This window comes from Pomacea canaliculata, linkage group LG11, assembly GCF_003073045.1.
Source record: "Pomacea canaliculata isolate SZHN2017 linkage group LG11, ASM307304v1, whole genome shotgun sequence".
NCBI lineage: Eukaryota > Metazoa > Mollusca > Gastropoda > Architaenioglossa > Ampullariidae > Pomacea > Pomacea canaliculata.
The window spans coordinates 5165239-5190700 of NC_037600.1; the positions used below are offsets into that span (position 1 = coordinate 5165239).

Genomic DNA, 25462 nt, shown 5'->3' on the forward strand with positions numbered 1-25462 from the left:
TTTGTCTGTCCAATGTTGATCAACTAATCCAATGAACATTTTTTTCTGTCTTTCTGTCTTTCTTTTTCTTGAATTTTCTTATCGTTTTCTCTTCTATATATTTTCTTGATATGTTTGTGCTTATTATTTACTTGCTGTATTTTCTTGTTATGTCTGTGCTTTGTTACCTTGTTATTTTCATATTATATTTTCTTGTTTATGTTTGTGCTGTATTTCTATGCTAACTAGATATCCATATCTAGAAAGTTGTATACTGTCTATGTCTCTTAGGCGCTAAGAGCATGATCCTTACGAGTGTGAGTATGCGCTTAACAAATTTTGCATTTACTATCATTAAAAGAAATAAAAACAAAAAAAAAAAGTTGACCATTTTAGTAGAGCATCAATTCTCCTTCATTCTTCACAGAATCTGTTCCTTAGTTAAGCTGTTCATTTGTAAAGTTATTGTGGAGAGATAAGCCGTAGCCATCCATCCTGGTCATAGAGTCGCAGAGTGCCAAGCTGTCTCATTCCGCCCACCCCAACTTTGCACCGACATTCCTCGGGAATTTAAAAACCCTTTTCTAGCATTTCTAGAAGAGAAAAACCACAGCACACAGGCACCCCCTCACACACTCACACCCGACTTCTGGCAGACCACCAACTGTCTTTGACAGAGGCAGGTAAGACTTGTGAAGACCGAACGGTTGCTCATCTAGAACAGCTTCCTTCTTGAGACCCACAGCGGGTATATAAAGAGGGTGCACAGCCCGAGACGGGGTGGAGACAACATGGCAGCACCAGGCATGCTGTCAGTCTTCCTTGTCTGTACTTTGTTTGTTACTGTACAGTCATGGTCAGGGTAAGTTTCTTCCTGCCAGATTTTATTCTGATTTAGTTTGGGTTATACATCAGTAGCAGAAATTTATTCTATGTAAGTCTTTAAGTCATTTAGTAAACTTAGTCTGAATGTTTTAAAAGATGGAGGATTCCATGTAATTTTGCGTTCAAGATTTGTTTTGACCTGTTCTTTAGACTTCTTAGTCAGATATGTGCTGGTTTATCACGATGATTTTTTTTAGTGTTGATTTCTTAGTAAGTTTACTGTTCCGATTATTTTCAATTATAATTTGATCGCAAGGACTGGGGTGTCATCAGCAAACTGTGAAACTGTATGCTGTTCATTACTTGCAATTCTATCTATATATGTATCACACCATCATTCGTCTATGAATTTCTACACAGAGGATGAATAAACACGATGAAACTACACTCACCTGTCTCCATCGTCTGTTTACAGGAAACCACGAAATAACTACCATTTGCTAACACTGTTGACTTAATAAAATGTTGAAACCGTTGTCTGGTCGAAGTCTCGAAGCTCTAAGCATTCTATGCATAACTTTTAATCAACTAATTTTTCCGAATAAAAAGTTGATAGCAAACCCGGCTAGTACGTCTAATATTGTCATCTCTATATTTGCTGTTATAAAGTCTGTCTGATCGGGATGTATTACATTTGTTGAATAATTTTATACATTTAGCAATTCATCATGGTCTAATATACATATACATATACATATACATATACATATACATATACATATACATATACATATACATATACATATACATATACATATACATATACATATACATATACATATACATATACATATATTCTGGACGCAGGGCACAGCTCCCATATTTAAATTGCCCATTGGGATAAATAAAGTCTGTTGTTATTGTTGTTATTGTTATTATTAATATTCTAGAGGGATTTCAAAAGCAGTGTTGTTTTTTTTTTCCTTTTCGTTTGAGTATTCAATTTATTTACCTCTTTGCCTCATCTTGGTATGCAAGTAATAAAACCTTCTTTATGAGATGGGTACATTTTCTTTTACGAAATCCTTCAATAATGACTTTTCCAACATTTTCTCGCAAACATTAGCAAATTCTTCAAGAAATCCGTCTGTCCCTGTTTTTTCGTGTTGTTAAGACCACCTATTGCCTTTTTTGAATTAATTTCTCCCTCAAGCTTCTCAGCATCATGTGATCTCAGAAGTGTTATTTAATTAGCTCAACTTGTAATCTCTTTATTTATTATTAGTTCGAGTTTCAAATGGTCTTGATAAAAGCTTTTCGTTTCATTTATCCTTTGTGTCTGAAGTTGCTATGTAATCACCGTCTAGTGTCAATTTAGCAATGCATTTAATTACATAGTGCATAGTTTCTAATAAACAAAATATGTTTTACATTTCTCCCCTTTTATCATTGTGGAATTGTACCCTCTATTTTCTTGTTTTCTAATTATTATAAAATATAGGGTTCACTTTGTTTAATCCATATGTGTTTAATATATACAATGACTATGATAATAGTTTTCATAAAGCTTTACGAATCCCGCCAAATTTAAATTGAAAGTTATTATAACTGACTTGTTTCATTCGTTGCTCAAAATACGTATTTTGTAAAAGAAAATTCTTTCATATTTCTTTGTTGAGTAGGAAGTGAATTTCACTTCTTTTTTATTACTACTTTGTTCTCGAGAGTTAAGTGTTCTGGTTCGAAACTCTAAATCAAATGACGACATTCAATCAAAAATAAAACCATCACTGTACAATAAGATAACTAACATTGCCCAACTGATATTTCCGTTAGCAATTTTGATTGAAAATGGCAAATTTAAATAGAAAAAAAAAATACCGAATCGTTATGGGCAGCAATTTACACCACACTGTCCTTAAGTGAGCAAGCCTTAAATTATTTGTGGTAGAAGTTTTTTTTTAAGTGTTTAAACATCCACACAAAAATCGGACATTCATACAGAAAAAGAGGAAAGAAAAAACGGGGAAGTAGATTAAGTTCTCTAAAAGTAAGAACTGCTCACTAGAGATTGTATTTTACTCACTAGGGGGTAAAACTGCTCACTAGAAAGAAATTACTGCTCACTAGGGGGTAATAGCTGCTTACTAGGTTATTGTAAGGGCCCACTAGGGATTTAGTTCAGTAAGGGTAAGTACTGTTCATTGTGGAGTATCCACTCAATAGCGTCAACCACCGAAGGTTTGAGCATAAAAAATCCAAGCAAAGCTAAAAGAATAAGCAAATACACAAATCACATTTCAAGATATTAAAACTTATATTCAGACCTACTTCCTGGTAGATCAAGTTTTGCCGTCTCGAAATCTTTGGCACAACCGCCAAGTATATTGTACATTTAATGAAAAGGAATTTACTGCCTTTTAGACCGGCTTTACTTTTGCTTCTTATACACTTTCATTGCGAAGTGTCCTTTTATGTATAGCAAAAGCTTTAAGAATACGAATAGAAGCAGCTCGAAAAGCTAGAGCTTTTTTATGACACAGAAACGAAGACCTACCATGACTAATTAGACCAGTAGACAGAGAAACAGAAGGCAGCTTTGATGAATGTATAAAGCTGTTGTAGTACAACTGACGACTGGCTGCAGACCTTCCTGGTTCTTTAAGTGAAGTCCATTATGATTCCCAATGAATGTACCATAGTTTTGTTTATTTTTAACAGCTGACAAACTTTGTGGACACTGTAGATGTGCAAAATATGTGATAAGGCCATGGGCAAGAATTTTAAAAATGTCGATTCTTTCTAACAGAAAAATGAGAGGAATTAAAATAACATCAAAAATAATACTTTTATCTCTGAACAAAAGAGATTTCAGAAAGGACATAAAGAACTTAGAAGGCACATGTTAACTATTGTTTGTTTAAAGAAGTTAATGACGAAGACCGGTCAAGACGGGTATGAGTCGTACTTAAATGGTGAAAACAACCCTGGCATCGCTATTGTTTTTATTTCGTTTTTATTGTTTATTTTGTTTTTATTTTTTCTTTCTTTTTCTTTCTTTATTTGTCTGGACTGCGTGTAATTTTGTTTTTGAGTGAAGATTAAAATTGCTGTTATCTTATTAATTTCTTGAGAAGCACACGCTGGGTTAGAAGGATAAAAATGGGGCATTGGATTTTTGTTGCTTCATTTTGTTGTTTTTGATACCAGCTTCTTGTTTTCATTTGACCTTTTTATTAGAGGCTGGTCGCTTTGTAAGTTATCCCTGAGAAACTGATTTAGTCTTCAAAGTTAACCGTTTAAATGTTGTCCAACTGGAAAATTAAACAAGTGGATAAATAGATAATGGGTTGGAACCCAGTATTCTTCGAAGTTAAGCACTAACCACCAAAATAAGACTGTTGCCCTGTTGATACATACATTCCTCATGGCTCACAGCCTCAGAGCACAGTTGGCATATAAGCATTAAAGCCGTACTTTATAACCGACACTTACACATAGGTGTGGACATAGCTTCACGCTTATTCTACTGTAATCCTTTGGTAAATTTTTTTTTCTTTGTCTGAAAAGCGGGTTATTTATCTTCAGATTATCCAAGCGGTATTGAATGACTGCTTTTGACCACATCAAACAGCTTAAACTCGTCGCTTATTTAACACCTTCGTGTAAACATAGGTTGGTGTAAACATAGACAAGTGCTCTCCACGGTGACTAGAGTACAGGGAAGTTGAGTGGATGCCAAGTGCCAGCGAGTGTTACAAAGACTCATGATGTCAGCAGTGTAGGTCTCCTCGTTACAAAAGTGTTTTATGTTCGAGCAAAAATCTGGGACTATTCAACTTCGTGGTGGGTTTTGTAAACAATTACAATTAACATATAGTAAGTATTTTAACATTTCATCTGTCATCAGAGTGTAATGCAAAAATGTTTGTATCTCCATAAAGTAGTTATGTTTTGATAAAAGTAAATAAACAGAATGTGGGTTGGTTGGTTTATTCTACAGGAATGTCTGCACTGTCCAGAAGGTTACATATAATAGCCGCAGTGAGTGTAGACAGTACTTTTTGTGGTAAGTGTAGTATTTTGTATCGTGTTGATCTGTGTAATTGAACGTGAACTTGAATGACTGTATCTATGCATGATTCCTGTTAGTGTGTTTGTGCGTATCTGCACATGAATGTGTCTGTATTTATGTATATATTCAGGTACGAACGTACATGTGAACAAACGAACGATTAGGCAAATATTGATTAGGCAAATCGATACCTTGTCTTGGAGACAAATACTTGACTAAAATGACTAAAGCGGATTTGTTGTCTCATTAATTTCACTCACTCACTGAAACTTTTATCAGGTGGTGCTCGACATGGGTGAGCATACCATACCCGGAATACTACATGGAGAATGTCTGCTGTCTCGGGTGGCGAGACAATGGCGGGGACCAGAACTGTAAAATCCGTGAGTACATGAACACTGGTCGTCATCTTAGACTTCACGAGCGAGTGGATTCGCTATCACAAAAACATACATAAACAGGGCTTCTGCTAAGGCTAAATTCTTTGGGGTCCCAGGGTTCTTCAGATTTCTAAGGGGTCCCAGGCTAACTCTAAGGGGTCCCTTTACAAAGTTGAAAACAAAACCCCAACAAATCAACATACTTTGTTCAACTGCTTTTCATGCGCACAAAGCACTGTAATGTCTAGTCAGAAACGGCGAGATTTCTGTGCCATGAAGAGTGTACAAGCATCTGTGATGAGCTTATGCTCACTGTACTGGGGTGCTCACTTTCTTTCCGTTTCTGAGACGATGATTCTAACCTCGCTGTCAACATCTTGGAACTCTTCCCAGCAAAGGAAGAAACTCAGTGCAAGGGAAGTAACTCTCACCTTGTAGCAGCCAACAATAGATTGGGCTACGATGTCAGACACTACACTTACCTAATTTTGTATCTGTTCTTCGTCCAGATTTGAAGGGGTCCCCTGGGACCCCATTGACGAAAATTGAAGGGGTCCTCTGAACTTTTAATGCGTACTGTACGCAATTTTTTGCGTAAGCAGAAGCCCTGATAAACACAAAATTATTTATATTTAAAAAGGTCATATGTCTGCGGTCATGTAAGCATAGAAACTCATATAACCATAGTTATACTTACGTATATACACGGCAGTAGTTGCATACAACACATCTTCATGTGCACAGCCATGAAAACACCCTTTTCACATTGGGATACTGAGGATAGCACACACACACACACTTATTTACTATTTTAAATTATCTTCTTTGTAAATTACTTTTTCATGTTTTATTGTGTTGACCATATTTACTCCAAAGAATTGGAATGAATTTTTAAAGGACCAAAGAAAGCAATAATGGAGTTTAATACCTCCGTAGAATATGTAAATCATCTTAATGATACTTTAGAGAAATTCTGAAGACTTTGTTACAGCCATCTGTACACCGCCATGTCAGAATGGTGGCACTTGCATCGCACCAAACAGGTGTCAGTGTCAAGTACAGAACACTGGACAGTTCTGTGATGGAAGTATGTTTTCCTAAAAAATGCCAAATGTTTACTCATAAATTTTCATTTGAAGTCTTTCTAACTCTTGGTCTATCCTCGACCGAAAAATATTTATTTCTTCATTGCTTTTTTCTTGCTATCTGTACTAATTAGATTCGTCATTGACATGCATGGAGCTGGCATGTAAGGTCTGTTTAATCCGTCTGCCAATATTTCCATAAGGTGAACGATCGAATTGCACAGCGAGTGAATGTAAAAGGACACCGCGAACTTATTCATTTCAATACCTTACAGGTGTCTGCTCTCACCTGAGCCCCTGTTACCCGGGGAGATGTATAACGCCGGACGGGTGTGACTGCACCAGTGGCTTCACAACTACGACAACCCGTTATGAGAATTGTCTGACAAGTAAGACTCACCTTGCTTGGCTACTCACAACAGCCTTTCTTTTGTTGTTTTCCTTCACACAGGAGAGTGACTACAGCGATAGATTTAGAGACAAACTGTACTAGAAAGAAAGAAGACAGGTTGAGAAAGTTTGTGAGATTTATTTGTATATGCAAAATAAAAAACTGGAACTTTATTCCTTGCGTCTGTGGTGCTCTAAGTGTCAGCCAAAATTACCGCTAAAAATTGCTTTTGTTTGTCCATATTTTTTTTATTTATTTGTGGTTTAGCGGTATAAGAGACGTGGTTCTTTGTTTGAATTAACCCCATCATCACTCCCTTCAACTTCGTTGACATAGTTGAAGAAAACAGGAACACGGACATCAAGATCTACCAGATGCAAGTGCGCATGTCCAACTGGCCACGTGGCGCGACGTCCCCCAATGAGTCCTACTACATCATGGCCGACTCCACCCAGAAGACTGAGATGGATTTCTGGTGGTCCAATCAGAAGTACGGCTACTTCCCCAGAAACATTAGTCACACTCTAGCTTCTCCTTAGATGTTTCTTTGTTTTTCTGTTAAATATTATTTACATTTACTGACAAAGCCAGTGTTTTCCTTCCTTAAGTTAAAAAAACCAGAAACATGCAATTTCTTAAAAAGGATAGTAAGTAAATTAGATCATATAAAATTTTATGTTCTTATTAGAGGTGCAACTTGTTTTCTAACAAACAAAAGATGGCTTTAGAGCTCTTGATTTTTGTGAGTTAAAACAACAGGCTAGTTCTGTTTCTAAGTAAGAGTACGCAGCTAATTTCTATCTGTATTTTACTTGTGTTTGAGACGATTCGGTGTTGAGTTCTGTTTTCTGGAGGTTTTCAAGTAAGAATACGTGTTTAAATAGGTACTCTTGAAGTGCTAAATTATGTTATCTGAACGCTTTTTGACAAGTATGCTTCAAGGTGTTAAGTCTGTTCTATCCAGAGACTTCAACCGTCTGGAGACGAGCTGCAGCAGTCAGTTCTTCATGCCAGATCTGCCCCTCAAGCCCAACTACATCGGTAACGCAGGCTTCGGGGTGGTCAGCGGCCGGGTGGAGGTCTGGCTGTCCAAGCGACCAGTTTATCGTATGTGACCTAGCTCTCCAACAAAATGTTTTTAGTAATACACAAACAAAAATGCTCTAACAGTAGCGTCGAAATATTATTAATTGATTATAAATTTAATATTTTTGTGGACATTCTATGCAGATTATATATCTACATGTTAATTGTGTTTATGTGTAGATTTTCACTTGTCTGTAGAAGCAAGTGCTGTGTGTCAAAAGTATAATGATTTTCTAAAGCATGTATACATTATAAAAAAATGCTTAGATGTGGTCAATCTTTACGTTTTAAGTACAACACCATCGCCAACCTGACTGAAGCCGTCAAGCATATGTTTATCAAGAACATTAGTAAACTTCTCTTTAATATCAGAATGGTAAGTATTCAAAACAGCAGTGAGCTCGAGAAGGCTGCTTACTCTCCTGTACAATGGTCCATTCCTGGAGAGAATTATGGCACGTCCACCTAAAAAATGTAAACCATGAGGAATTAGTCAACATTGGCGGCAGTAAAAACACTTGACATTCAAACTTGGAAAAGAGAATATAGTCGATGGAAAGGAAATGTCACAGGAGGATCCTCCATATCTCCCAAAAGCTCCACGACACCTAAACAAATAATTAAGCCTAATAAAGACATTATGTCTACAGCATGAAAAACAAACTAATGTTCGCAGGTCTCCTGGTCTCATGATTTGTACCAAAGATAGAGAGAGACAGAGAATTTTGGGCAGATAACTCATTTTGTGCATAAGCAGGAACAAAGGAATACCGAAAACGTTCGCAAAAGCTTGTGGTGATAGCCTTAGGAGACTTTAATAGTGAATCAGGCTCAGGGTACTAGATGATGATGATGATGATGATGATGATGATGATGATGATGATGATGATGATGATGATGATGGATGATGGATAATGATGATTAAGGCTTTTACAGTTTATATTTTTAGGTTGACATCTTACCTTCTAATATTTCAGCATCACAGCCAAGATTCTCGTCTTTGAACAGCACATCCTCCTGTATACAGCAAGCCTCGAGCACTCAGCCTGTGAGCGGCTTGTATCAGTGCAACCTCAACCTCGCAAACTTTGACAGACTCTTGGAGCATGGAGATTTGTAAATATTTCATCGATGGGACTTTCTTTGTAGCTGGACATTAAAATAAACTATATGTATGCGTATGTTAGATGTTCCCAGAAAAAAAAATAATAATCTAAAGATAAAACAGTTTAGTCCAAACGCATGAGTTCAACCAAAGACAGGAAAGGTTACACTTTTATTGTAGATACTTGCACTCGCTTAGAAAGAAAAAGTACCTGATTTTCTTTTGATTTACATGTACTGCGTATATCCTTGCAGAGAAAAGTATTAGTGGTTAAATAAAAGGTAAAGAACAAACAATAATTTTATCCAATCACAGAAATAAACCTTTCTGCGTTTTGTTTAAAATTTGTTTTTCAAGTTAGTTTGGCAAACATATTTCTATCGAGAACTAACATCTTTTTTGGCTTGCAGTCTAAGAATCACATTTCGTACTGAAGTGGGAGGATACAGAGAGCTGCTGAACTTAAACTACAATCCTCCACTGAGATTCTCACTTCAGACCTACCGCACCATCAACAGCAGCCTGTCTGTGGAATTCCGTTTTGACTTCAAGCCTCCCTACCACTGCGACGAGACTAACACTTGTCGCTCTGGGCAAAGCATTCTTGATGTACCAGATATTACTAAAGTATGAATACATTTTCCATTCTCTTGTCTGTCTTTTACTCTTTCTGTCATTCAACAAGACCATTCATCTCTCTTTTTTTTCCCTTTTTTGCTATATAGCTGGGTCTGTTTCTATGGGAAATCGTACTTTTTATGTTATACACATTAACACTCTTTATCACTCTTAAAGCAGCAGTAAAAAAAAAGCAAAAAAAATTTGATGTTTTTATCTTGTGATTTAAGGAAAAAGCCAAATCTGTCTCTCTAGGTACACCACTTGTCTGTGGTTTATTATTGCGAGGTTTTACAAATTTTAAAAGTATATTACGCTGATCATTTTGCAGGTGGCGCCATTGACAATTTCCTGGAGAGGATGGGAGGATGACGACTCCAAGATGTATCGTTATTCCATGGAAGTGTTCAAACTGGCGAAAACAATAGACAACAAGCTGGAAACTCGGTTTGATGAAGCACTGCTGCCTCTCATCAACCGTGAGGTGCTGCTAACACTCACTCACTCACTCACTCACTCACTCACTCACTCACTCACTCACTCACTCACTCACTCACTCACTCACTCACTCACTCACTCACTCACTCACTCACTCACTCACTCACTCACTCACTCACTCACTCACTCACTCACTCAAATAAAGAGTATCATCGTAGTCAATCAAATCATGGTTTTGAACGCACACATTTTTTTTTGGAAAATAATGTCAACATGTCCGTGGGAGAGTCCCTACCTGATCTTATGCACCAAATCCTCCTTACAACAGGTGTTTGAAGCCAGATATACCCCCCAAGAGTACACCCCACCCGAGCCCGGGATGTACGCCATTATCCTAGAAGCAGGCGACAGAGCCAACAACACCAAGTACGTCCGACGACTTTGTCTGTACGACCCCAGCTCGCAAATAACCCTTGACCCTAAGTTCAGACTCTACGTGACCTCTGCCAGTGATGCCGCTAATTACACCTACCAGAGCAGCCTGAGCACACCTGTGAGTGTCAACTGGACCAACTACTTCCGGAATGCTTTCCACGAAGACAATGCGTTGCTCGGTAAAAATCTAGACCCGCTTTGTTAGTTGATGAAGTTTGGTAGCATCATTTAAAAAATAGTTTAAAGATTCGGTTCCTTTTTTAAGAAGTGTGTGAACAATGCTTACAGAATTAAAAAAATGTTTGCCTCGTTGTTGTGAGCATATAAGATGATTTTTTTCATAATATTTACAGATACAGTGTTGAACTACAAGTGATCCAACCGTGTGATATAGAAACTCTTATCAGACAAAACATCACAATTAACAAATTAGAGAAATTCCCTCATTTTTGCATTAAAACTTAATTCGCTTTTCCTATATTACTTACATCCGAAAACCATGCAATAACAAAATATTTATTTAAAAATTGTCAACAATGAATATTAAGCATGCAGGTTCTTGTATATCCCGCAGAAATAGAACTTAAAAATAAAACCATTGCTCATGATGAATCTTTAGATAATGACTGTGCATTGAAATATCTGTACTGATAGTAATTAAACAATCGTGAAAACAGGTGCGGTTCTTCAGTACCCGACACAGCTGGAAAATGGAAAGAAAAACATTCCTCGAAACGGACCGTTAGATGATCACCAGGGGAGACGAACAGTGGACGCTATTACCAATGAAAGGGGAATAAGTAAGTCAGGAAATCTGATAAATCAGGAGTTAAATCCTACACTTTTCTTTAGTGAAAAACTATTGGTTCTGCTTGATAAACAAAAATAATCCTTTATTATTTAAGAGCGATGATCTTAAGAACGATTAAAAAGCACGAGTGAGATGTAACCACAATATTTCTGGGTTTATGTCTGGGTCAACCTCTATCCCAAACTCATATGGCCAGGAAATCCATTAAAACGATGAATTCATCAAAGTGTTACCTAAACTTGTAGTTGTAATGCCAGGATGAGTCAAGGGAAATAACATCTTTACTAACTTCCGGAAACGAGGAACATCGTTACATTAAAGAGCAATATAAATATTCAGGGAATTGTTAAGAGAAACTGCGACAGCAACTTTAAATGGAATATTGAAATTATTTACTTTCAGTCAATTTTAAAGTGGGATTTACGAAGGACCATGATGGAGGACAGACTCAGCCACTGACACCAACCACTCCCCTCTCTGGCTGGATAGACCTTGGCTTCAGTACTACCTACACACTGTCTTCAGAACTCAGACCCAGCGAGGCCGACACGGTGACCGTATGGGTCAAGGCCACAGACGTCATGGGCAACGAGAGAATCGAACGCACTCAGGCGACCTTTGACACCTCGTCTCCTGTTGCGCAAGGATTAAAATTTTACATGAACATGCCTGTACCAGGGGTGGACTTTAGCTCTGTGTAAGCCATGGTGGGACATTGAGCTTTTAGTCACAGTATCTCTCTTTAGAAAGTCTATGATTAAATTGATAACAAGCTACAGAAAATTTCTCACATTGCCTATTGTTTCAATTTTTTATCTTTGAAACTTCAACGTTTAAAAGTATTTGATTTGTAAAACATCTTTTGTGATGACAAATATTTGGAAGGGAAATATATAAACTTTTTTTTCAGCTTTGAGCTTGCTGTGAGAGATAAAGAGTCCGGTGTTGCCTATGTACTGTGGACGTTCAGACGGAGTAATGGAGTTATTCTTCACCAGGAGAAAATGCCAGGAAAAATGGTCGACGAAAAGGTACTAACAAGTAGATTGATGACATTGATATATTTGACAACGATGGCTTTGCTTGAATTGTTAGACGTCTGTGCCTGTGTGTGTGTGCCCGTGCGCATGTTGTATTATTTGGGAATTATTAAGCAAAGATATGCGTCGGAAACATCTGGGGTCAGTGTTTATGAAAGGTTTATCAAAAATCAGGGCTCATGAAACGTTTAATAAAAGTACAGTACTTTACGAAGAGATTAATTTTTAAGAGTTGAATTTAAAAAGAATTTTTATTTCTGCCATTGTCAGACCTGTGCTCTGGAAGTCACCAAATGTGACTGTACACCTGCTGGACATTGCTTCTACTTTAACCAATCGTACGCCGTGAGCAACTGTCACATGATGGTCGAGAAGGAGAGCCTTCAGACCGAGACCATCACCGTCACTGCTGACGTCACGAACATGGCGGGTCTCGTCTTCAGATTGACCTGGACGGTACACACAGAAATTTACGTTTACATACAGAAAAACATTTTGCCAACGAATAATTTAAACAAATCATGTTATGTAACGATCCCTGGGTATCACGTCATCGCCACAATTATCGTCTTCATTGTCATTCTATTCATCGTCACCACAAAACTAATACAATTATGTCTCACTTTTAACCTACAGAAACGAGACATTACGGAACTGAACGGGACAAAAGCATGTAAGATTTTCATTTATTTTGACTTGCTTGTTATTGTGCTGTTATTGAATTTATTTCTTTCACTATTTCCTCACCTTTATCCCCTTTATTAAATTTATTGTTTGTTTTCTTATTTGCTACTTTTACATCTGTTTTACGTTTGTGTGTGTATGAGAAAGAGACTAAGTAAATCTTTTGATTAAACATTCTGGTTAAGCTTCAAAACATAAATTTTAAATTAATCGACATATAAATTTTAACTTGTCTTGAGACTAGACCATGATAAGTAAAATATATCACCGATGTTTTCCGGATCAGATTTCCCGCCGCAGAACGTCAACGTTTCCCTTATTACAAGCGACAGTGTGATGGTAACCTGGACCTTCCCGCCATCTTGTTTCAAACGCATTGGATTGTGGGTGAGCGCTAACGACAGAAAGGTTCCGGTGCACAAGGATGCGACCGAGTTCTCTTTGACAGGTCTTGACTCAGACACATTCTACACCATCCGCATGGTCACGGAATATGAGGGCGACCAGCTGAGCGACAGTGAATCCGTGTCCTTCAAGACAGGTAACTCAGACAGCTAAAGAAGTAGTAACAGAAGACAATATGGCAGCTATAACAAAAAACTTGAAGACAGGCAGCACAGACTACTTCGAGACAGAATTTCAATAAAAAGCTTAACAGGGACAACGAACTTCACAAGTCCTTCATCCATGTGTATCACAGACATCTACACAGTTTAAAATATTCTTCACTATCAAATGTTGACGTAAATATTATTTCTGATGTTGATCAAGTCTGCTGTCTGATGTTTAATTGCTTGACAACCTTTACTCGTTGTGTAATATACTATAATGACCCTGCCTACTAACTGTCCTGACATTCACAAACATAAGGACTTTATTATTTTTTCATGATTGGTCTGTTCTCCGTCATGTCTGTCCTACGCATTCTTTGACGTCCTTGCTGCGACCTGGATGAACCCTGACTTCCGGTCATGTCCTCGGTGTTTAAAACAGCAAAAAACGACGGTGTGTACACGAGTGTTTGAAGTAAATTCTCAGATGCACCTAATGTTAAATAGTGGGAGGGGCTTAATTCTAGAATGATTTGTAATATCTCGAGACTTCAATTTTTTTGAATAATAACATTGTGATATGTCAAGATTGAGAGTGTGATGACTCAACAGTGTGATGTCTCTAGAATTATTATGTGATAACCTTAGAATGACAGTGTGATGTATGTAGCGATATCTTTAAATTGACTTTAAGAAAGTTTCAGGCATTTAAAGCAACACATGTCAAAGGTTACAGTCCCATGAGACAAATCAATTAATGGCTTGTAACACTTTCTGTAGCATCAGTTAGGACACAGTTATGGTGAACATTATAATAATATTTAATTTTGGTTACATGAGCAATTTATTAGACGAAAACTCGTGTTTAAATGTCAACCGAGCTGTCCAAGAAATGTCAAAGAACAAATTTGTTGTTTTATGTTTACAGTCTTCACAGCTGGAGCCATCACTGGAGTAGTCATCGGTATGTTGCAATACGCATTGTGTATGTTGCAGCGTTTTTGCACGCATAGATACATCTTAGGTGTCTCCTTTTCATGACTAGATGACTGGAGCATAGACTTAAATGAATTTAACTCATAAACAGGACCTCGTGACACGGAGTCGTGACATCAATTTTCCCTACTGTCAACTAGACCTGACCTGTGTCACGATATAGTTTCAATTATGATTTTCGTGCCTGTAAAACTACCCTCTGGAAAAACACATAAAAATTAAACGAAAGCCTCATTGGAAAACAAACAAAAACAAAAATAAACAAGCAAAAAATAAAAATAAAAAAATAAATAAAAATCATGGTTTACAAAGGTCTATAACTGTCTTACTCAAGCGTCTCTTTTCTCCAGGGTTGCTGATCCTGCTGGTCCTAGTGATTTTCGTCGTATTGTTTGTATTATGGCGGAAGGGCAAGGTGCTTCGGAAGGGAGCAGCACACAGGGGCATGCAGTATATGTCAGGAGTGTTTGACAACATCAGTAATATGACCAGGAGAGCTTTCACTGTAAGTGAGGCTGTGAATATGCCAGCGCTTTTGTTCTTGTGCATGCTTAACATAGGAGTTGTTGAAAAAGATTTTAAAAATGGCTTACAGGTTTTTGAGTCGTTTCCCTACAATCTAAAAACATCATACAAATAGAACTTTTTTCGATCGCAGCTTTAACCATTAACTCTTTAGTACATCCATCCTGCCGTCTTCTTGATGACTATTTCTTTTTCATTAAGTCCCTCAAAATAGCCACATACTTTTTAATTGTTCTTTTTGTTCATTCCAATATCACGTTTTTTTATTCTGAGAAACTAAACACCAACAAAAGTAATACATTGGTCCTGTAGGACTTCCGCTTATTTTGTTTATTTAAACTTGTACAGAAAAATCTCCATACTATGCCACCTACCGAGACCGAGCAAAAGTGGCATAGTAGCGAGAGTGGCTTAGTAGAGAGGGTTCGTAAAAACGGCTTTATTTGTTCAAGTTACCTAACAGTCCAAAGCAGGGGTGGGCAATTAATTTTCCCAAGGGGCCGCATGAGAAATTGGGATGGTTTTAGAGGGCCGGACTAATATAGTTAACTCAGTTTTACCCAATACTGTACGTATAGTATATATACTGGCGGGCGGGCCGGTCACAGAGAGGAGGCCTTTGCCCAGGTCTGGTCCAAAGCTCTCAAGAATCGTCGGCTTCGCTACCTGTCTCCTCTCATTCTCCCCCTCACCTCTTCATCCTCCACCCCTTCCAACCACATCCGCGCATCTGCATCCTGTCGCTAGTCGACCCCCTCACACCTTCCCTCTGTCACGTGGCTGTCACCCCGCCAGCGACCACCCCCCCCCATCGCCAGCCTCCACCCTCCCTGTGTGCGTGCTATGTTCCATCCACCTAACTGCGATGTCCCACACTACCATACAGTTTAGTAATCGAGCACTGCGCGGAATTTCACAACTTGTGTCTTTTAACAGTCACAAAAAAGTGGCATAGTAGGGAGAGTCTGGGTGGCATAGTAATTTTTTTTTTACATTGAATTTATAGTCGGGACCGAGCAAAAGTGGCATAATACCGAGAGTGGCATAGTAGAGGGGTGGCATAGTAGGGAGATTTGACTGTATTCGTGTTTACTTATTGGGAACAATGCTCTTTTGAATATTTTGTACATTTATTCAAGCTGTACGAGCACATATATATATATACACACAAAAATTAAAGGAAAGATATTGGTGAACTTCTATTTGTGTAAATTTCAATTTCTTCATACATTATGAGGATGAATGAATAAAATTAATTTCTAATATCTAATACTTGTGCAAAGTTACTTGACTTGGCGTAAACCAGAGTGAAAGTCCTCGTATTTGTTTGGTCAAAGGTCAGTTCATTCATCAAACGGCAAGCATGTGCTCATCGTATCTGCTGGACTGTTTCAGAACAGGGACAATGCTTCTAGTAATTCTAGAAGTAATACTTCTAGTAATTCTAGAAGTAATATCTACCAAACTGTGTATTTTGGTAATCGAGAACCTTGGCAGTATGATAGAGAGGCTGTCACCGTACGAGAGCGAGTGGACGAGGGCAATTTCTCCGAGATATTTATAGCCAGCATCAGAAGCAGGCCAGAGATCCTGGCGATCAAGAAGCTGAAGTGTAAGTCTTTTCAAGTTGATTCCTCCTTTAAATGCCACACACCTTAAGTAACTGAAATTATCGATAGCAATTCGACAAGCATGGCGAGAAATCTTAAATCTGTAATATACAATTATGATAATAATGATAAAAATCCACCAATTATCGTTGCAGAGGAAGAGAAGATATTAAAAGTGAAGTTTGTTTAAAGCTCTATGCTTTTAGGTTCCAGTGAGACTGACTGATTGGGTGGGCGATTTATTTTTAGTTTTTTTATTCTTCTTTTTATATACATTTACTGATATGGGCATCGTTTTGTATTTAGATGTGTGCCACGGTATTGTGTTACTAAAACTTTTAATTCAAACGAGTTTGTAAGTGCTATTTCACTCGATTCAATAGATAAAATGAAATATATGAATATCAGACGACCTTGTTGTGGACATTCATTTTAAGGTTTGTGTCAGAGGATGATTTCTGAATAAATCACTGAGTCATGATACTGAATATTCTAATAATTTGGATATCATTTTGACATATGAGTCCAGAACGCCATTTTGTAATATATTTCTTTCTTTTTTGTGTTCTGCGTGCGTGTATTTTGTGGGTTGTTGTGTGTGTGTTCGTCTTGGTGGCTGCTGTGACAGCTGGGTACTCTACAGAAGACATCGTGAGGATGACTAGGAAGATTAACTTCTTCGCCAATCACCTGTTAGAACACAGGCACGTCCTCAAGTTCATTGGTGCCGTCCTCGATCATTCTGACTGTACGTACTCATGACCACGACAAAGCTTCTTTAACTTACTTTCCCTCTTATTTATTTTTGTTATTACTTAGTTCTGAATGTGTTGTCAAAGAAGGCCGATCAGATGCTTTATACTTATAGATCTTATGAGGGCAAAATTTTGGTTTATTGTTGCTTAAAACATTTTTTTATTCCATAGGGGGGCCGACTATTATTTTGGAGTACTGCGGAAGGGGACCACTCGATCGGTGGCTCGTTCAACAGAGTCGCTCGTTTGATGATCGCATGAAAAGTCTTCTTTGCCGTTTCTCGAAGGACATCGCAAATGGCATGAAATACCTGGCGTCGAAGGGGGTAATAATATGAGTTCTACAGTCCTATTACACATTTATTTCGGAGCACCCGGTAGTGTAGTGGTTATAACTCTCATTTCTCACCTCTGCAGTGAGTGGCCCTGGGTTCAGATCTCGTCTTGGGACACTGTATGTGACACCTGTACACAGGGCTGGACGTTTGGGGGTCTCGGAAATAAGAAGAACCTTGGCTTCACATACTCCTTTATATACAAGGGGTTGTATCTGGTACCTGTTATTATGTATGCTATTACTAAATATAAAATCCACTTTCAGCCTTTTGTTGTCTCTTTATATATATAAATATTCCGTCCCTCGCTTAGTTCTAGGTTTATAGTAAATACGATTGTTTTCTCGATGGCGATAAATCACAATAATTTCATTCTCAGATTGTGCACAATCATCTGGGTGCCAGAAACATCTTGCTGACAGATGACATGGTCATCAAGGTTGCTGGCTTGGAGCCAGCAGAGGACAACAGTGACCAAAGCGAAAATGGAGAAGTGACGGTAACTGATGTTTGATATATATAATTCTTCACCGGCTACTTACTTTTTCCCACTTTCTTCTGACCTGATCTGAATACACAAAGTAACAAAGTTATTCTTATTTTGACAGATAAAATGAAGTTTTGTGAAACTTTGAGAGTAAAATAATATGATTTTTGTTTTCTTAATACCGAGTCAGTCCAAGAACAAATTTTTAGCAGTCTATAAGTATGTAAGTGTTTTGGTGAGTGCATCAATGAGAAATATTGCAAAAGCCGAGACAAGGACATTTTCAAAAGATGGGTTATATTGTTGTTGGATTTTCATTAGAGAGTGACTGGAGATTGAAGTTAATTTCTTTTTTGTATTTATGTTGGCAAAAGAGAGCAAGACTTCCTATCAAATGGTCAGCACCGGAGGTACTACAAGGGAAGCCCGCCACAGAGAAGAGTGATGTTTGGTCCTATGGGATTGTTCTCTGGGAAATCTTCAGCATGGGTATGTCAATAAGATCGCGGACTGAAGTAGAATCATTTGAAAAAAAAGTGATGTTTCTGATTTTTCTTTACTCGTGTTGATGTCATTCCCCTTGAGCAACAATATGATTAGCACGGCGCAGCTGTTCTATTAAGCTACTTTAGGTAGAATTGATTGAACTGTGATGATTTTGATTAAATAACATTGATCAAGGTCTCAGGAATCATAACAATCTATCTTTTCTTTTAAAAACAAACGCATTTTATCACAGACTTTTTTAAATATCAACAACATGCCATCAATGTTATTTAACAAAACACTTTCCAGGTAAAACTCCTTACCCTGAGATGCACACGAAGGATGTTTTGATGGCACTGGAGGGAGGCTACCGTCTGGACAAACCACGATTTGCTGATGACGTGTGAGTAGATCATCATCATCATCATCATCATCATCCAATCAATCCATCATCCAATCAATCATCAATCTATAAATCCATCCATCATCCATCATCCATCATCATTTTCTTCATGAGCGTAATGTTCTCTTCTCTTTGTTTTTCCTGATTTAGTCACTACACGGTGATGCTAAAATGCTGGATTGAGACCCCTACAGACAGACCCTCGTTTAATGCCATACACATGATACTATGAAACTTGATGCAAGACGGAATAACATCGTGTATCTACTACCACACCAGAAACCTTATACACAACGGAACACAACGGTCTGTCAGTATTTCACGAACCCATGAAGCTTAAGTAAGGGTTCTGCATTCCCTAACTGAAAACACCCTGCAACAATTTTGATGGACTTTACATACCAAACAAGTGAACGACTGCTAATCACCAGAGAGAAAAATACAATACCTGATATTTTAAAAGCAGTTCCATTCCAATCCACATTTTTCTAAGGTGTGGATGTTTACAAGAACATTTATTCCTTAAACAGAAAACCCCCTTAACTTTAAAAATCAATTAGATTACCACTATACCTGAAGTAATAGAAATTTTATATTTAATATATATATTTAGAGTAACTGAGTGATGTTTTAATTATATATATACACAAATAACCAGCTTAACGTTTACATCGGTTTACGTTTTAGCGCCTTAATCATTAAATGTGATAAACATTAATTAATTCATCAGTGCTGAAGGTTTAACATAACAGGTTTAGTTGAGTTTATATAACAGTTTAGTTTGTGTTAAATGTTAGAGATCTCAAACAAGAGAAATATGAGTATACACATTAGGGTATGTTGTTTTGTTAGTTTCAATACTAAAAATTTATTAGATAATTATAACTTAAAATCATTGTAATGCCTTATTTCTAAATATATAATTTAACAGATAGGCAAGATTTACATTATTTTATTTTTAAATGTCGAGCATAAAAATGAATACTATATACGTTTATCTCCCCTCCTTTTTACTTTTTCTCGCCTCGCTTTTTAATTTTTTTCCTGTATAACGAAAGTGTTTTAAAATATGTCTATTCGCTTGTGTGTTCGATCACGTGTTTTTACTTGCGTGTGTTTAATTTGAAGATAAGGCTTCAGCATAAACACTTACCTAGCATCACTTGACTTGGTGTACTTACTCAACCCTGGAGTCTGTCGTATTACTGCTTAAAGCTGTCATGGTTATTGTACACAAATTATGCTCTCTTCACAATGTAACTAACTTCCATAATTACCGTAGTTTTTCAAATAAAAAGAGTTGAATAATTTCATACATAATCTCAAACAAAAGCTGTTTATCTTTGTAAAAAGATTGATTTGTATTTATCATATTGAAAATGCTTACTTGCAGTGTACTAATAAAGGTCGACTTGTAATTACCGTTGAGTAAATACTGATTAGCTAAGACTAACATATCTTTCTCAAAAAGGATAAAATTTTATCTCTTACTGATTAATAAATTTGATCGCTTAGCCCCTTGTTCACTATTTTTTTGCACAGTCACATCCTTGTAGTCGCCTGTGTGTCGAATGTCTTTAATGGAAAGTCATTTCACAGACATACTTGAACATACTGACATACTGCACGAGAAAAGACGATGTATGGCAGTGTCCAGTATACTGAGATTCTTTCATTTTGAGGCTGACACTTGGTTGCCATGATTGTGAGTCTGAGGAAATCAGGTTTGTTAGTTAAAGAGTTATTTACAAACAAATCAAAATGACAAATGACTGGCTTTATTAATCCGATGGGAAACTTTAACTCTGAAGTGTTCTTAATGACAAAAGGTACAAAAAAAAATATAAAGAAAATAAGTACAAGTATTGGTTACAAAATATGAATAAGTCAAGAAGTCCATCATAGCCAAACACCAAAACATGCAATATGAACAAGCATACATTGTTTAACAATACAGACTCCATTTACAATCTTTGTGTCTTCGTACCACTGCCACGTACAACTATATAGTTATTTCAGATGAGACAGATCACACTGACAAATCTGAATTTAAGAAATAAATATTATACCAAAATTTACTCACCATAGAAAACAATTAAAATTATTTTACAGACACATTGCATTCATAATTTTCCTTTCAAGATAAAAAAGTCTTTTGTCAGTTTTCAATGGCAATGGCACTGTCGCACACCTGCACCCACTCTCACCCAAAGTTCTTGTCATTCGTCAACTTTTCCCTTCTACTTGATCACCACTGTGACATACTGTGACAAATACACTGAACTGCGCTCAACTTTCTCGAGTTCTTCCTGTTGGCCCGATTGGCTTTCAGACTTTCGAGATGAGCTTGACGTCTCTCGAAGGAGGACTGAGCATGGACTGAAGCTAACAAACAAAGAGACAGCTTCTTTTAAGCTGATTTTAATTCCCCTGTCACGACACAATCAACGAGAAGATTCTCTTGCTGCTGGAGACTAAATGAGCAGCTCGACAAGAGGGAAATGGCTTGTCTTTCACACTATTCAAACTTCTTCTTTCGAGGACGGCACAGAGGGATTACAATACAAAGGTTCCCACCAGACCGTGGCGATCAAACTAATGGATTCTTTAAAAGTTTTAAGTTTTTCCTGTTCTAGCTCTTCCTTATTTTCCAGCTTGAAAGTGTCTTCACGCGCAGATCACAATTGACCGTGCCTGTGTTTGCTTTTTTTTCCTTTTCCCTTTTTTTGTGATTATTTCTTCTAGTTTCTTTCTGGTTTTTTTTCTTTCCTTATCTGTTCTTTCATTCATAATGTCTTTATTCTTTTCTGTTCATTTTTTCTCTCAGTTCTTTCTTATATTCTTTCTTTATTTTTCACTTTCTTCATGTCCCGAGTTTGGGATATTATTGTTTCTTTCATTTATTCATTTCTACTCCGTTAGGTTGCTTGTATAGAAGAGAATGTACAAGTTACCAGCCCTTGATAAAATTTAACCGAGTTTGACAATATTGATCCAAGCTTCATATCTGTCTTAAGTAATTTTTGTTATCAATTTTAAAATAAACATGTGAATATGTTCTATTTTTAAAGTAGTCCGGTATCTTGTAGGAAAGGAGTGACTCAGGTCTGACCAAAGAATGTTTAAGCGATGATCAAAAGACTTTGGCGCAGCAAGCATCTTTGCAGAAACATTCTTGCAAAAGCGTTTCATCAACCTGACCAACTCTTCAGTTTTTGTTTTGCATATCACATGCTGAAAACACTTGCATAACTAGTGATCATATCCAGCTGTCTATATGACCTTTGTTGCTGACACGGGGAATAATAACAACATCAGTAAAGTATATTCTGTGATCAGGATGATCTAGAAGAGGCGTGTAGTTTGATTGGGACAACTGCCCGTCATCTGTACACACACTGTGTATGTATAATTGAACTTATTATGTCTGAAAGGTTTTGCATCTCTTTAAATAATATCATACACAGTAAAATTTTCCAAGATTATTCTTAATACAATACAATACAAAACAATACAATACAATACAATACAATACAATACAATACAATGCAATACAATACAATACAATACAATACAATACAATACAATACATTTTATACAATACAATACAATACAATACAATACAATACAATACAATACAATACAATACAATACAATACAATACAATACAATACAATACAATACAATACAATACAATTTGTTCACAAAGAATTGTACCTCTTTTATTGGTCTCATTCACAGCTAAATCTTACAAGCTTATTTATATATTCTTTTTCTTCTTCTTGTTCCTATTCGCCTCTAGTGGAGCATAGGGCCGCCTGGAAACCACTCGGTCCCGAACCCGGATGAAGGAGGAGGGTTGGGTGTTGGGCTAGCAACACATTAACTAAGCATTTATATATAAAAATTTACAGTTTTATAAATCCACACTGGCAATGAAATTTATTTACCCTCCCTTGAAAAATGCCCAGGACACATACGTATCCCCCAAAGCAGTAGGACAGTTGGAATCATATATACTTCCTGGTAGAGCATGTGTGTCTCGTATACAGGTGTCACCAATACGTAAGACATAATGAAGTATCTAGGGCAATTCTAGATGTCTGCCATTCGTGTCTTTGTATTGCTTGACGCAATAAAAAACCCAAGAGCTGAAAAAAGAATTAAAATATCAATGCCTGCCTGTAGATATTTACGGTCTGAAGGGCAAATGAAAACTGCCATGACCATGACTGTAAGTGAATACCGGGCTCGTGTGTAACTGTAAAGGGACTGTCACACGAGGTCCTCTTCATGCAGAGTTGTGCAGGTAAAACCCAGAAGCGAGATTGTGGGTGTCAGTGTCTTTATCTCTAATGTAACCTTTGTCAACCAGCGTGAAGCCTTGCGATGTGGACTTTTTCTACTCTGATTTAAAGTTCCTTGTTAGGGATCAAACTCTGATTATTGTCTTGACGAAGACGAAGTGACACAAGGATAACTCATTTTTTTAGATGAGAGATTCGACGTACATGCCAACATTTTATCTCTTATGCTCTTAAGCTCATCCGCTTTCTTTCTTTTTTCTGTCTGTCTGCTTAATTCTGTATTTGTCTTTCTTTGTTTTTCGCATTCTTTTTACAGACTCTCTACTTTTTCCCCTTCGGGTGTTTTGTCATTTTGTTGCTGTATTTCCTTTGCTTTGCTATGTAAACAACAGCATGTCCTGAGTTGAGATATATACTCTTAGTATATAGTATAACTGACAGTTACACAAACATACGACCACAACATGAGATAAACAACTATCCAGAAAATAAAAATAAAAATTTGAAGTGATGTTTTAGTCGAAAGGTCATTGTCTTGTAACGACCATATAAAAGGCTCACTGAATCTGCGTTGTGCTGTTTAATTGTACAATTATTGTGAAAAAAGTATTGACCAGGCATCCTGTTTGTAGAGTGTCAAGCTGTGCATTTTGCACGGACATTCCTTGAGCCTCGAATGTATTCCTTTTTCAAACATTGCTTTCAAGCAAAATGGAAGAAACAGAAGCATGTTCCCCCAACCCACACACACACACACATACAGACACCCTCCTTCAACGCAAACAAACTCCCAGACCACTGGCAAAGCACCCACTACTTTTATAGAATCGGGTAAATCTCTTAGGAGACTAACCCTATCATTGTACAACTTCCTTCTTGAAGCCCAGGTGTGGGTATATAAGGTCCTCCCACAGCCCGAGACCAGCAGAAGACAACATGGCAGCGCCAGGTGTGCTAACGGTTTTCCTTGTTTGTTTTTATTTCAGCGCCGTGCAGTCGTGGTCAGGGTAAGACTTTTTCTTCCTTCAGACTTTTTTCATTTATGTAGCGGTTTACACCAACAGCAGAAAATACACATTTTTTAACAGTCATTTTAGTTCATTTTTTAATTTTTTTGTTCGTTTGTTTACCTTTTATATTGTTGTTCTTTTATCTTTCTTAGTTTTTCTCTTTTTTTTTTATTTATTCAGTTTCTCGTCTTTGGGTTCTTTATTTGTGTTCTAATTTTCTTCTTTGTTTGTTTCTTTCATTATTTCTTTCTTCCTTTCTGATCTTTTCTTTGTTTTTTTTTTATCACTCTTTTTCTGTATCTATCTCTCTTTCTTTGTTTCTTTCTTTCATTGTTTGATTAATTTTTTTCGATTTTATTGTTTATATACACTTTTGTTTGTGGATGTTTTGTGTACAAAATAAAAGAACTAACAAGAAATGCACGGGAAGCCTAGGTTGAAGTTAGGGTTAGGTCGCTCTCGGTCAACTGATAGACAAAGAAGTATACAGTTCAGTGTATGTGTGTTCATGTGTAAGCGAGGCTTCAAAATTTGAGGATCAACAAAGATTTCGCGAGGCATGCTTGCAAATGTATAAATCCGCCTGGGACGAGCCCGCCATATTCTCCTCACTCACTTAAATGTTTGTTGAGTCTTGAGTTGCTAAGTTACTTCTTCATCTAACCGACGCCCCACGAAGTTTTGAAGCTATCTATATTCCGCACCTGAAGTTTACCTTGGGAAAATACCTGTCCCCACTGATATTGATAAAGGTCTTGAAGCGAAATTACTGAAGGTAGTTTCTTTGGCGGAAGATCGAGGTTGCATCCAGTTGTAAGGGACTTTTCTTGTATAGGTTGAGTCAAATCTTCTTCCTTGTAGAACAGGTTTTTTTAATTTCTTATTTTTCGACACTGCTTCTTCCATAAATAAGACAGGGTGGTAAATCGTGGTGTAGGTCATATAAGATGTTAAGTGTCTGCTTGTCCTCTGATCCTGACACCTTTCGCTGATAAGTGTGCTTTGATTTAAAATGCAAAGGCTTTGTTTGGAATAAAAATAGAAA

At 37.1% G+C, this 25462-nt stretch overlaps 1 protein-coding gene across 6 annotated transcripts in view; it reads left to right on the forward strand.

Moving 5' to 3' along the window:
- The first annotated feature begins 679 nt into the window (after positions 1–679).
- The window catches only part of LOC112575392, a 42238-nt gene continuing 17455 nt past the window's right edge, over positions 680–25462 (forward strand). Inside the window, exons 1-27 of one of the 6 annotated variants that reach the window (XM_025257232.1) lie at positions 680–841; positions 4808–4873; positions 5159–5262; positions 6251–6346; positions 6620–6733; positions 7072–7225; positions 7700–7842; positions 8799–8937; positions 9337–9553; positions 9876–10028; positions 10311–10596; positions 11095–11217; positions 11631–11925; positions 12139–12259; positions 12539–12724; positions 12905–12941; positions 13239–13493; positions 13946–13957; positions 14432–14467; positions 14850–15004; positions 16420–16636; positions 17263–17382; positions 17561–17715; positions 18104–18223; positions 18586–18700; positions 19007–19100; positions 19251–20614. In XM_025257232.1, the coding sequence (XP_025113017.1) occupies positions 771–841; positions 4808–4873; positions 5159–5262; positions 6251–6346; positions 6620–6733; positions 7072–7225; positions 7700–7842; positions 8799–8937; positions 9337–9553; positions 9876–10028; positions 10311–10596; positions 11095–11217; positions 11631–11925; positions 12139–12259; positions 12539–12724; positions 12905–12941; positions 13239–13493; positions 13946–13957; positions 14432–14467; positions 14850–15004; positions 16420–16636; positions 17263–17382; positions 17561–17715; positions 18104–18223; positions 18586–18700; positions 19007–19100; positions 19251–19332 (3666 nt within the window). In that variant the 5' untranslated portion in view covers positions 680–770 and the 3' untranslated portion in view covers positions 19333–20614. Of the gene's footprint in view, positions 842–4584; positions 4651–4807; positions 4874–5158; positions 5263–6250; positions 6347–6619; positions 6734–7071; positions 7226–7699; positions 7843–8798; positions 8938–9336; positions 9554–9875; positions 10029–10310; positions 10597–11094; positions 11218–11630; positions 11926–12138; positions 12260–12538; positions 12725–12904; positions 12942–13238; positions 13494–13945; positions 13958–14431; positions 14468–14849; positions 15005–16419; positions 16637–17262; positions 17383–17560; positions 17716–18103; positions 18224–18585; positions 18701–19006; positions 19101–19250; positions 20615–24263; positions 24415–25462 lie in introns of those variants that run through there. The other 5 variants (XM_025257230.1, XM_025257229.1, XM_025257231.1 and 2 more) reach the window with 5 other exon arrangements.